Genomic DNA, 13,701 nt, shown 5'->3' with positions numbered 1-13,701 from the left:
AGAAAAGAACATAAACCCTCTTCTTTCCTTTCTCAAATAGCTCTCTTCGTCTACCTCCTCTCGAAGCCTCTCTACAAAAGTAGGTACTCGTTGTTCTTACCCCTCCTCTCTCCAACCATTTTTGAGTTATTTTTTGGTCTTTTTTTTCATGTATATTTTTGTGTGTTTTTTTCTCTCTTTCTAACAGATCTTGGGGGTTTTATCATTGAGTAGTTCGGTTTTTCTCATGGGTGATTTAAGGGTTTTTTTGTGGCAGGTTTGCTGGTTTTTAGTGCCACGTTTTTTGGGTTTTTGCAGGGGATTGGTGGATAGGGGTTTTTCCTCAAACTGGTTAGGGTTCACTTAGAAATTGTTAGGTTTTACATTTTTCCCAAAATACATCGGCTTTTGTGTTATCATATATATATATATATATATATATATATATATATATATATATATATATATATATATATATATATATATATAGAGGAAAGTGTCTCTAGTCTCTCCCCAAGATAAGCTTATCTACTCCTCCCTTTAAAAAAACACAGTGGGCCCACGCTGTTTGGATGATCCAAAGCATTCATTTGATAGGTCCTAACATAGATAGGGTGTGCCCAAAAAATCAGCACCAAAGGGTCATCCTAGAACTTCGTTTTGTGGGGCACACCGTGTCCAAAATGGACGCATATAAACGTGGACGTTTACGTTTATATGTGTCCATTCTGGGTACCACAAGGCACCACAAAACGAAGTTCTAGGATGACCCTTTGGTGCTGATTTTTTGGGCACACCCTATCTATGTTAGGACCTATCAAATGAATGATTTGGATCATCCAAACAGCGTGGGCCCACTGTGTTTTTTTAAAGGGAGGAGTAGATAAGCTTATCTAGGGGAGAGACTAGAGACACTTTCCTCATACATATATATATATATATATATATATATATATATATATATATATATATATATATATATATATATATATATATATATATATATATATATATATATATATAGGAAAGTGAAGCTACATCAGTGGTGTAGCTAACTTAGCTACACCGCCGGCTTAAAATAGAATGGGCCCACATTGTTTTGGTGATCCAAAGAATTCATTTGATTGGCCCTCACATAGATAGGGTGTCCACCAAAAATCAGCTCCATAGGATCATCCCAACCCTACGATTTGTGGAGGCAAAAATGGACGTGTAAAAACCTTCACAAACTTGTCCATTTTTGCCTCCACAGTTTGAAGGGTTGGGATGATCCTATGGTGCTGATTTTTGGTGTACACCCTATCTATGTGAGGGCCAATCAAATGAATTCTTTGGATCACCAAAACAATGTGGGCCCATTGTATTTTAAGCCGGCGGTGTAGCTAAGTTTTTGCCTCCACAAATCGTAGGGTTGTGATGATCCTATGGAGCTGATTTTTGGTGGACACCCTATCTATGTGAGGGCCAATCAAATGAATTATTTGGATCACCAAAACAATATGGGCCCATGGTATTTTAAGCCGGCGGTGTAGGAAAGTGAAGCTACACCGCCGGTGTAGCTCATCCCAACCCTTCAAATTGTGGAGGCAAAAATGGACAAATTTGTGAAGGTTTTTACACGTTCATTTTTGCCTCCACAAATAGTAGGGTTGGGATGATCCTATGGAGCTGATTTTTGGTGGACACCCTATCTATGTGAGGGCCAATCAAATGAATTCTTTGGATCACCAAAACAATGTGGGTCCATTGTATTTTAAGCTGGCGGTGTAGCTAAGTTAGCTACACCGGCGGTGTAGCTTCACTTTCCTCATATATATATATATATATATATATATATATATATATATATATATATATATATATAGAAAGGTGTGCGTACTCGGTCGAGTAGATAAGCTTATTTACTCGGTCGGGTTAAAAACAGTGGGGGCCCACATTTTTTGGGTGATCCAAGCCATTCATTTGAAAGGCCCTTACCTAGATAAGGTGTCCACCAAAAATCAGCCCCATAGGATCATCCTAACCCATTCAACAACGGAGGGAAAAATGGGAAAAAATGGACAAATACAGCTTGTCCACAAATCTAAAGAGGGAATCACGTTATGGAAACTTCTATAGATCAGACGGTTGGGATCATCCTATGGAAATAATGTTTGGGGAACAACCTATTTACACTGTGGCCCATCATATGGACGGTTTGGATCATCCTATGGTGCGGGCTCTACAGTCCATTTTAGAAAACACGGGGTGAATTCGTCCTAGGAGGGTGTGAATTTATCACCGACCAAGCGTGTTGTGAGCTTGTTATGCACGATGAACAATTAAACCTACTTACCTTATGGCCCTCAAATGGACAGTTTGGATCATCCAATGGGATGGGCAGTATAGATTGTTTTTAAAAAAATACTGGCATATACGGGCTTACATCATATAAAAACACGCAGGACCATGCTGTCAAAATTTCAGTCGTCAAATCGTAGTAACGCTCGCAGAAAGAGACACTTATCTTTTCATTTTTCAATCGTTCATTTACACGTCACGAATCCAAGGGTTATGATCGTCCTATGGCGGGGTAGTTCCGTAATTTCCGACTCTTACCTAGCCCCCAAAACCCTAGTTTTGGGCCTTTTGGCTCTCTCTTATTCTCTCAGCTCTCAGCAGTCCGAGCGCGCGGGACGGGAATGAACATCTGCTCCAAGGTATTTTTTTCGCTTTCGAGCGTTCAATCTTTGTTAAATTTCTTCATTTTATGCTGTTTTTGATATGTTTCTGAGAGATTGATGGGATCCGATCTCTTCCATTGGATCTCTCTGTCCACAAGATGCTCTACAACTCTCGAGTTTTTTTTTTCTTTGCTTCGATTGTACGGTCCACTAATGTGTAGATCAATCTTGTGGACTATTCATGCTTATGTTGTTGGAGACGGAATCATAAATGCTCGCTTTTATAATAGTACTATTGTTTTTGTTTCCTTGTTTCTTGTTTTGAATTTCGATTGAGTAGTTGGGTTCGATTTTCAGTTGAAGCTATTGATTCAAAATTGCTAGTTAATCCCCTACATTTAGGTAATGCCACATTATAAGCCCACTTATAAGACACATGATGAAGAACACCCACACGCCTAAAATACATATCTATAACCAGATAATAACTACATTGTAACTTACCCCATATACAACACAATAACATGCACATCTTTTCTTCTCCCCTAGAAACGACCTTGTCCTCAAGGTCGAACTATTGAAGAAAACGACCTTGTCCTCAAGTGGCATAAAGGAAAGTGTGCAAGGACGGCTGGGTTAGGCTTGGGTTTGGAGTAAAAACAGGGGCTGATTGGTTTTAGGGTTTGGGCTGTTTAGGCTTGCGTCAATAGAGAATCAGAAAATCTGGTCCGTGCGAGAGACCTATGGCTGGGAGTAGATGACCCCAGAATTTCTGGGTGCTGTTTGGTCTGTGAGGTAAGGGCTGGTCTTCAGATCAGTTTTAGGAAAGAGAGAAAGGGTATGGGTGTCGTTTGAGTTTAGTGAAGGAGGAGAAAAAGGGGGTTGGGTTTTGGGTTTGGAAAGATGGTAATTTGTCAGGAGAAAGAAAGAGGGGTTTATGGGAGGAAAAAGAAAATAAGAGGTGAGAGAGTGTACGGCTCCAGAGATGGAGGTGAGAGTGTATGGCTCCAGAGATGGAGGTGTTGGGGTTTCTGGGAAGCACGATGGGCTGCAATCTTGCATAGGTGATGGGATGATGAAGATGCCTAAAACTATGTTAGTAGGGTGGAAATATGGTTGTTATATGTAGGACAAAGAGCTGCTGTTGAAGAAGAAATCGTAAGTCCTTGGAAATATGGCCGTTGTGTGGCGGATTTGATGTATGACCGGGAAGAAGAGAGAAGAACCCTAGAATCCACTAGAAAAGAAGAGAGAAATAGAGGTGGGATCTTTTGTTCTGATATCAAATTGATGTGGCCCAAAGGAAGAGAAAAAAGAGAAAGAGGGGAATAAAGAAGAATAAGAGGAGAGAAGAAGAATCAGAGAAGGGAAAGAGATTAGTAGAGGAGAAAGAGGGGAAGGAAGGGAGAAGAAGAGGAGAAGGGGAAGAAGAGGAGAAATAGGGGAGAATCTCGGTTCTCAATTCATTCATTCATCATCAAAATCTAAAAACCCTAATACATGATGCCTATATATAGGCAATTAAAATAACGTGGAAAATAAATAACTTGGAAAATATCTGAGCAGGGGAAGAAGAGGAGAAATAGGGGTGAATCTCGGTTCTCAATTCATTCATTCATCATCAAAATCTAAAAACCCTAATACATGATGCTTATATATAGGCAATTAAAATAACCTGGAAAATAAATAACGTGGAAAATAAAATCCCTAAATATTTAAATATTTAAAATAGTGTAAGATTTAAATATTTAAGCACTTGAGAGTTGTGACCAGCCCAGCTAACAAGAGAAACATTTTGAATGTTCCCCTTCTGTTGAAGAGCCTGAGTGGCATTTACATGTTTGAGCCATGTTGTTGATGGTCTGTTTTGATCCTACTAAACAAGCATTCATTTCTATTTTGTACTCTGGTTTGATGTGTCCTTTTTATTCTATAGTCATTCGACAATTGTACTTGGCCAAGCTTTCTGTTGCTATACTGCTAACTAAAATTCAACTGTTGGTTAGCTCTTTCTATTGCTATACTGCTAACTAAAATTCAACTCTTGGTTAGCTCTTTCTGTTGGTATACTGCTAAGTAAAATTCAACTATTGGTTGGCTCAACTCAACAAAGCCTTTGTCCCAAACTAGTTGGGGTCGGCTAAATGAATCCTTTAGAAAAATTTCATCGACTCTTGGTTAGCTATTGATAAAAATTACTTCTGTTTTGAAGGATAATTTCTGAATTGAAATAGTGGCCCCTATTGTGCAGAAATGGGTTTGTGGACACTGCTTGAAGGCTTTCTGCTACTTGCAAATGCATTGGCTATACTGAACGAGGATCGATTTCTTGCTCCCCGAGGTTGGAGCTTTTCTGAAGTTCAAGGAGGGAGGGCAAAGTCACTTAAGGGACAGGTAATGGGGCTCATCTATGCAACCCAATACTTGAGACTGCCCCTTATAGCTCTCAATGCCATCACCATCGTTGTAAAGTTAGTGTCTGGATGAGGTTTATCTGGAGATCACTGCTCTTATGGCTTGTATTATACATTAATCTTGTCTTCTGGATGATGACTCAGCTTAAGTTGCTTGATTACGTGGTTTGTGATACTTTTTTTATTAAATGAAAAGTGGAATTTCTTTTCGGAGCCATTGTTAGCTCTTTAGGGCATGTTCAATTAGACCTGGCAAACGGGTAACCCGCGCGGGTACGGGTACGGACCCAACGGGTACGGGTAAAAAATACCCGCGATTCTGCTGGTAGCCATTTCATGTACCCAGACCCCACCCAGGCGGGTACGGGTCACCCGCAAATATATATTGTAATAATTCTCTGATTTGACCGTATCTGTTTTTCCAGTAATTGTCATAACTTTCTATATCTTATTAGTATTTTTTTTGTAATTTTACAACTTTATAACCCTTTCTACGTAATTTTTTATTTAAAACTTTATAAACTTTAGCTATTTTACTTTTTCTGTGTAATGATTACTTTTTTTTGTTTTTTCTATAGCAACATTTGCCATTGCGCAACTTTGCACCCAGATGGCCACATGCCGAGAAGTTGCCAGAGGAGAAGTTTGGTAGCAAATTATTATAAAATTATAAAATAAAAAATAGACGGAAATGTTATCAACACTCTGTTTTCTTATGAGCGCACTCTCACTTTATTAAAAGTATGGTATGGCCCACACCATAAGATGATCCAAACCCTCCAATCTGAATGTTAGAGGGTTGATCCTAATCTTCTATAGATCGGAGGGTTAGAATCAACCAATGGAAATAATTTTGGGGCATAACCTATTTAGGCTATGGCCCATCTAATGGACGGTTTGGATAATCCTATGGTGCGGGCCATACCGTACTTTTTATAAAGTGAGGAGTTCCCTCATAAAAAACACTAAAACAGTAGTGCTGATAACATTCTCAAAAACTTGAAAACCCCCATTCAAAACTCCAGCAACCTGTGGGCAATTTTAAGGGACTTGATAAGCCCATTCGTAAATTGGTAACCCCATTTTGATACTAGATAACCCCAATCCCAAATACTTGAAAACCCCCTTTCAAAACTCTAGTACCCTCCGCCAATTTTCAGGGACTTGATAAGCTCATTCAGAAATTGGTGACCCCATTTTGATACTTGATAACCCCAGCCCCAGAGACTTGAAAACCCTCTTCCAAAACTCCAGTACCCTCGTCCAATTTTCAAGGACTTGATATGCCCATTCAGAAATTGGTGACCCCATTTTTGATACTAGATAACCCCAATCCTAGAGACTTGAAAACCCCCTTCCAAAACTCTAGTACCCTTGGTCATTTTTTAAGGACTTGATCACCCCATTCGGAAATTGGTAACCCCATTTTTTATACTAGAAAACCTCATTCCTAGAGACTTGAAAACCCCCTTCCAAAACTTCAGTACCCTCTGCCAATTTTCAAGCACTTGATAAGCCCATTCGAAAATTGGTAACCCTACTTTTGAGAGTTACTAACCCTCTTCCAGAGAGTTGATAAACCCCTTCTGCTACAAAACCCCCCTGCCTATATCAACTCTTCTAATGGCATTACAATTCTGCTCATGATAGAAATAACAAAAGAAATGGATGTTGTTATCATTAAATGTACTTCATGTATTACATCCCAATTTGTGAATTACAAAAAAAATAATTTAAGTAAATCAAAAAATGTGTAGCCATCCATTCATGTATTATATTAACTTTTTCTTATACAACCACTTGTCTTCCAAAAAAGTGAGTGAAGCCATCCATGCATTATCTCCAGAACTCACCCTAAAATACAAACTGCTTAAATCCTAAACAAGATAAATCAGAAATAGAGGAATGAAAAATAGTGCAGAACCTTAAAAAAAAGAAAAACAAAACATAAATACAAAGAGATAGATGGTAAGAACTCAACATTCAAGTTTTCAAGATTTGCCAGCAACAATGGTGGCTGAACAAGGAGGAATACGACTAGTAGGGTAAAAAATCAAAAAGGTGATAATGGAAAAGTAAAAGAAGAGGGAAGAAGGAAAAAACAAGGTCAAAACGTGTTGTAAATGTCAAAGGGCATTTTCGTCCAGCTTTTATTGACAAGACCTCTTTTGTCCCTCGTTGATAATTTTTGAAAAGCATGGGTCCTGTTGATAATTTTGCCTAATGTTTGTCCCCCATTGGTAATTGTTCCTATTTTAATGTTAATGTAGGATTTCATTTCCCCAAGCTTGACAAAATGGAATTAAAGCTAAGTTGCCAGTTGAAGAGTTAAGATTATACGGGTTATCAGGAACTATCCTAGTCTGGGTATCTGCGCCATTGCCTGGAAATTGCTTAGATTAGACATCTGATTGCAGCAATTTTGAGGGCATCCCACGGGCAGTTCACCTTTTGTTGGCCCTACACTTGAGAAGGAGTACAAAAGTATGTATGAAGTAACAAAAAGTACTCAAGGAGTTCGAAGCATAAACTTTTTTTTTTTTTCATGGGTATAAAAGACAATCTTAGAACAAAGATCACACTATGCTCGTTTTAAATCAATCGATGCACGGCAAATCCTCACATAAATCATCAAACAAGTTACCTATGATTTGCAGTATCTTCCTCAATTTTTGTCTCCATACCAACTGAAAGTTTTAGTTAACTATCTCCTCTATCACTTAATCCAACTCCTATTAGAAACCTTCATAGATTATAAACAGAAACAGCAAAAAAACATACAAAGATTCTTCCCAACTCTTATTTGTAAGACAAAGTCTAATCCATGTATCCACTTCCACTTCACTCAACAGGGACCATGATCTCATTAGTCCTGAAAACTGGCAATGTCCAAGAAGAACTGCCCAACAACCTTAAACCCATCTCTCACCAAACTCTTCTTCAACCTCTCCACCCTCTCCTCCACCACCTCATCACTTGCCACCCCACTAAATCTCCCCACCCCATATTTCCTCTCACCCTCCTCTCTTATAACCACCCTCTCATCCACCGGCGCTGGAACTTCCTCAATTCTCTTATATTTTCCTGGCAATACAAAGCATTGTCACCGTCTTCTTCTCACTTCCACCATTGCCTTTAGTGATAACTGGAGCAGTCATGGCAATCTTTTCACTAGTATTATCTGGTGTTTTGGCTATGGCTGGTGCTATCATGGCAATTTTCTCGGGTTTTTTGTTTTGCGGTTGGTCTAGAGCGCCAATGTAGTTGGCGAGAATGGTGAAGCCTCCATCTCGATTGCCTCGGAGCTTCGACGGGTCGTAGGTGACTTCGGCTATGATCGACGGCGAGTATTTTCGGATTTCGTAATCTTGGGTGGTTTGGAGGACTTCGAATTTCGGGATTTTGACGTCTACTTTTCCAAATACAATGCCCATTTTTTGCAGTTGAGGAGAGGGAGATGGAGAGAGAGAGGAGAAATGGAGAGGTTAGAGATCAATGGGTGGTGTGAGATTTCTTGTTGGGTTGGTTTCTTCACTTTGATTTTTGAATAGAGAAGTGTTTTGAATAAGTGGTGGGCGGAGCAAGGAATGTACACTTGGGGGGCCGGGCTAATTTAGCCTGCATTGGGCATTGGGGCATAGCCGCTATACTACCTATGCATGCATGGATGTACATGCACCTTTAATGGAATTTTTCAAATCATATATGTGCCTCCGCCCAGTGGAGGATAGTTTGTGGAGTTGGTTACTCCACGTTTGTGCTTTTAAAATTCTGGTACTTTCTCGGAAAGGTTGCTCTTTCTTTCTTTTTTTGGAATCTTTTGGTGGGTAAGATTTGAGGGGTTGTGGGGTCCCAACTTTGATTGATCCAAACCGTTCATTTGATAAATCTTGATGGATCTCATATGGCCCAAAATCAGAAGGATTGGATTATTGTCTTTCTTTGTGTGTGTGTGTGTGTGTGGTGACTGGGCGAATTTGTCATTTTTCCCAATTTGAAAACAAGAGACTAATACAATTGAGATTTACCCATTTGAGACACTTGTAAGACAATCCTTGATTGGGCCCATCCAGAAGATGTCAAAATGATCTTGACCATTCATATGTAAAAGATCATATTGAATATGCCCAACGACATATTCCCTAAAAGAAATTAGACAAAGCTTTGTGTGTGTTTTTTTTATTCCTTTTTTTCGTAGGTAAGCTGAACCTGGTTGAGAAAGAAAGCCTCAACCATTGAGCTACAGGCCAAACCCCTTTGTGTTTCTTATTAAGAGCAAGGTTTTAAGTTTTGGTCAAGACTGAAACCGAAATTGAAATCAGCGAAATGTACAGAATTTCGGTCGTCAATTTCAGCGAAATTATAAAAAAAATATTAATTTTTTAATGCTTTACCGAATTTCAGCCGAAATTACCAAAATTTCGTGTCTCATTACCAAATTTCAGCCTAAATTTCGGGATTTCGGCTGAAATTTCTGTTTCGGCGAGGACCAAAATTAACCCCGAAACCGAAATTTAAAACCTCGGTTAAGAGTGAATGAAGAAAAGCCACCTTGACAAGTCACTGGTCAGGCCCTTTATCCATTAGATAGTTGAGTGTTATATCGCATAAGAGAAAAATAGGAGACCGCCATGACAAAGAACAGAAGAATTATAAGAGACCAGAGGAAAGCCACAGGATTATAAGAGAAATTTGCAACTTTTTCCTTTTTTGAGAAATGAGATGTGAAGATATGAATGGGCAATCCCTTCCAAAATATGAATCTGGAATATTTCATGATGGGGTGTAAAAACTCCAGCCACTCACAGGCTGCCACCTGCCCCAAAGCAGGTGAACTCCAGCCACTCACAGGCTGCCACCTGTCCCAGAGTAGGTGAACTCCAGCCACTCACAGGCTGCCACCTGTCCCAGAGTAGGTGAACTCCAGCCACTCACAGCCTGCCACCTGTCCTGGGGTAGGTGAACTCTAGCCTCTTACAGGCCGCCATCTGTCCTGGACACCTGTCCAGGACACCTCACCAGGTTTTCCCTATAAAAAGGGATTCAAAGCTCAAACCAATGGGTAATGCGAAAATCCCTTATCTCCCTAAACTCTTAGACATCTCCCATTCACTCCTGCTCATACTGACTTGAGTGTCGAAGGGCCTGTCCGGAGTAAAACCCGGTCTGGTCTTCTGACCTCGCTTGCCTTGTGCAGGACTCAGCCCTCATAGCAGGACTCTTTCTCGACTACCTCACTCCTCGTTCACTCCGGTCCTTCAGGACTCAGCTCCCCTAGTCATCCAGCTCAGCTCTTACATCACTGCTGTACCTGTTACCGATTTTAGGCCTAACAGATTGGCGCCATCCGTGGGACCCCAGAACTAAAAGCTGTCTTTACATCCCACTCACAAAAATGGCAGGACGCAAGAGTACGCGGATGCCTACTGCGCGGGCGCGGACTACCCAAACCGCGCTACCCCGCAGGACCCGGAGCGAGCGAATTGCATCACTAGTAGTAGCAGCTTCTGCTACTGCAGATCAGAGCCCGGCTCGCTCAGAACATCTGAATCCCTTGCCCACCCCGGAGCAGGTTCAAGCTCTATTTCAGCAGATGACAGCCCTCGTTGGGCAGTACCAGCAACTACTCCAAGTACCCCCTCAACCTCCCCCAGAGGCTCCGCGATCTGTCCAAGGAAGGTCAGACGTCCAGAGGGGAGAGTCATCACACCATGGTGAGGGCCGAACTCATCATTCCACTAGACAAGTCCCTCACCCCGCGACGAGACATGCCCAAACAGAGCCTCATCGCCGTGAAAGGTCACGTTCCCCCTCCGTACAGAGGCGCCGAGCTCATGAAGATCGCGCGCCACCAGTGAAGCGCCGACCTCGTCGTATGAGTCGGGAGAGCCAATCCGGCTCTGCGGCGAGCCAGTCTGTGGAAAGGATCAGGTCCTTGGACCACAGGACGGATCCGCTGCTACAGAGAATGGAGGAGATGGACCATCGGATAGAGGAACTGGCGAAGGACCAGAGCCGGCCCGTCTCCAGGGCGTTCTCAAGTAAGACTCCATTCACTGATGATGTTCTGGGTGCCCCAGCACCCAGAGGGTTTAAAATGCCCGCCGTCCCTCAGTATGACGGCACTACAGACCCCGTGGACCACTTGGAGACGTTCAGAACAATTATGCTCCTCCACGGAGCTTCCGATGGCTTTCTTTGCAGAGCGTTTCCAACGACGCTAACTGGCGCAGCAAGAGACTGGTATTCCAGGATCAAACCGAACTCCATCAACAATTTTGATGATTTTGGAGAGGATCTTGTCCGCCACTTCATGAGCAGCCGCAGGCCAAGGAAAACAACAGCTTCCCTGATGGCCTTGCGGCAGGACGACAACGAGCCTCTGAAGGTGTTCGTCCGCCGATTCAACAGGGAGGCACTTCAAGTGCCAAATCTAGATCCCTCAGCAGCAATGAATGCGCTCCTCGCAGGCGCCAGGTCTAATGAATTCCGTCGAGCGGTGGCTCGACAAAATCCGCGCTCACTAGCGGATCTTATGGCCGGAGCAGAAGAGTACATCACGGTGGAAGAAACACTGGCAGCTCTTAATTCAAATCGGAGGATAACCTCTGAAGAGAAGAATCTCCCTAAGCAGCGCAGGGAGGATAAACCTCCCAGGAGAGAGAAGTCTCCGCCTCCTCAAAGAAGAGAAGAAAACTTCACGCCTCTCAACACCTCCAGAAAGCACATACTGGCGGCGATCAGCGAAGAAGAGTTCGTGAAGTGGCCTGCTAGAATGATCTCCAAGGGAAACAGGCGAGATCCCTCAAAGTACTGCCGGTTCCACAAGGACCACGGCCACGACACAGATGATTGTTGGCAACTCAAGCAGGAAATTGAACAACTCATCAGCCGGGGCTATTTGAAAAAGTATATCCGAACTGACGGCCGCAACCAAGAGCGCAGAGGAAAGAGCCCTCAGGGCCGCAGCCCCCGAAGATCACAGCAGCCCCCTGCTCGGGACAAAACTCCTCAGCTGGGCAATGCGCAACCTGAGGCACCCCAACCTCAGCCAAGGGGGGTCATCGGTACAATTATGGGTGGGCCTGCAGCTGGGGGCACCTCTTCTACCGCCCGCAAAGCATATGCACGGCGAGTTAACGCCGTGCACACAACCAGCAAAAAGACGAGAACGGAGAATGAGATCTCCTTCTCAGATGCAGATCTGGATAATCTTATCCTGCCCCACGACGACGCACTGGTTTTAACCATGCTCGTCACCAACTGGGAGGTGAAGAAAATCCTCATAGACAATGGGAGTTCGGCGGACATTCTATACTACCACGCCTTTGAGAAAATGATGATAGGCGACGACCGTCTGAAGCCGGCAAACTCAGATTTATTTGGCTTCTCCGGAGAGGTCGTGAAAGTGGTGGGGCAGATCGAGCTCCCTGTTCTTGTCGGAGATCCACCTTGTCAAGCTTTCGCCATGGTCAACTTGCTAGTAGTAAGGGCCACTTCGGTCTATAATGCTATCTTGGGACGGCCTGGCCAGAACCTCATCCGTGCAGTAGCCTCGGCCTACCACCAAAAAATGAAGTTCATAACCCCCAATGGTGTGGGGGAAGTTCGAGGAGATCAGCCTCAATCCAGAGAGTGCTACGCAACGGCACTTAAAGGCAAAAATGCAGTGGAGTCACTGCCAATTGAACTGCTCGATGTAAGGGACGAGCTCAGAGGGACTCAACCTGCTGAAGACCTCCTCTCCATCCCACTGTGCTCAGAGGGACTCAACCTGCTGAAGACCTCCTCTCCATCCCACTGTGCCCAGAGGACAGTGAGAAAGTCGCTCTGATCGGTTCCTCCCTCAGCACCGACATTCAGCACCAGCTCACCACTTTTCTCCAGGACAATGCAGATGTCTTTGCATGGGTTCCCGCCGATATGCCCGGCATTGATCCAGAGATCAGCACACACAGGCTTGGTGTTGATTCAACCTGCAGACCGGTGAAGCAAAAGAGACGACATTTCGCCTTCGAAAGGCGGCAGGCAATAAAAGAAGAAGTGGAGAGGCTTCTGAAGGCTGATTTCATTCGCGAGATTCGATACCCGGACTGGTTGGCAAACGTAGTCTTAGTCAAAAAGACTAATGGGAAATGGAGGACCTGCGTCGACTTCACCGATCTAAATAAGGCTTGTCCTAAGGACAGCTATCCACTCCCGAAGATCGACCAACTCATTGACACCACAGCGGGTCATGAACTGTTGAGCTTCATGGACGCCTTCTCCGGATACAATCAGATCAGGATGTATGAGTCGGATATACCAAAGACCTCCTTCGTCACAGATCAAGGGACTTACTGCTACCGAGTTATGCCCTCCGGCCTCAAAAATGCCGGAGCCACTTACCAAAGGCTTGTGAACAAACTTTTTCAGAATCAGATCGGCCGTAACATGGAAGTCTATGTAGACGATATGCTGGTCAAAAGTCGGAGTGCGCAGGATCATGCGTCTGATCTCAGAGAAACATTCCAGGTCCTGAAGAAGCACAACATGAAACTTAACCCCACCAAGTGCACATTTGGTGTCAGCTCGGGGAAGTTCTTAGGATTCATGGTAAGCCAGCGAGGGATAGAAGCAAATCCAGAAAAGATCAGAGCCGTCAT

The 13,701-nt window shown here is 43.2% G+C and overlaps 1 protein-coding gene and 1 pseudogene across 2 annotated transcripts; one reads left to right on the top strand and one right to left on the bottom strand.

The window, feature by feature from the left end:
• Positions 1-5,273, top strand: LOC143887471 (uncharacterized). 2 transcript variants are annotated; one of them, XM_077391549.1, is made up of 3 exons: positions 1-79; positions 2,424-2,678; positions 4,855-5,273. In XM_077391549.1, the coding sequence occupies exon 3, from the start codon at positions 4,896-4,898 to the stop codon at positions 5,127-5,129; it is 234 nt and encodes a 77-aa protein (XP_077247664.1). In that variant the 5' UTR covers positions 1-79; positions 2,424-2,678; positions 4,855-4,895; the 3' UTR covers positions 5,130-5,273. The 2 variants fall into 2 exon arrangements, with proteins under 2 accessions (XP_077247664.1, XP_077247662.1); XM_077391547.1 differs by having other exon boundaries at positions 18-79; positions 4,894-5,273.
• A 2,624-nt stretch (positions 5,274-7,897) lies between these two features.
• LOC143887470 (heme-binding-like protein At3g10130, chloroplastic) lies at positions 7,898-8,564 on the bottom strand (annotated as a pseudogene).
• Between the last annotated feature and the right edge of the window lie 5,137 nt (positions 8,565-13,701).

This window comes from Tasmannia lanceolata, unplaced genomic scaffold (genome assembly GCF_043159265.1).
Source record: "Tasmannia lanceolata isolate RefF3 unplaced genomic scaffold, GAP_Taslan_0.1 ptg000012l, whole genome shotgun sequence".
Lineage (NCBI taxonomy): Eukaryota > Viridiplantae > Streptophyta > Magnoliopsida > Canellales > Winteraceae > Tasmannia > Tasmannia lanceolata.
The sequence above is the reverse complement of the archived record's forward strand: the minus strand, read 5'-3'. Positions and strand labels throughout refer to the sequence as shown.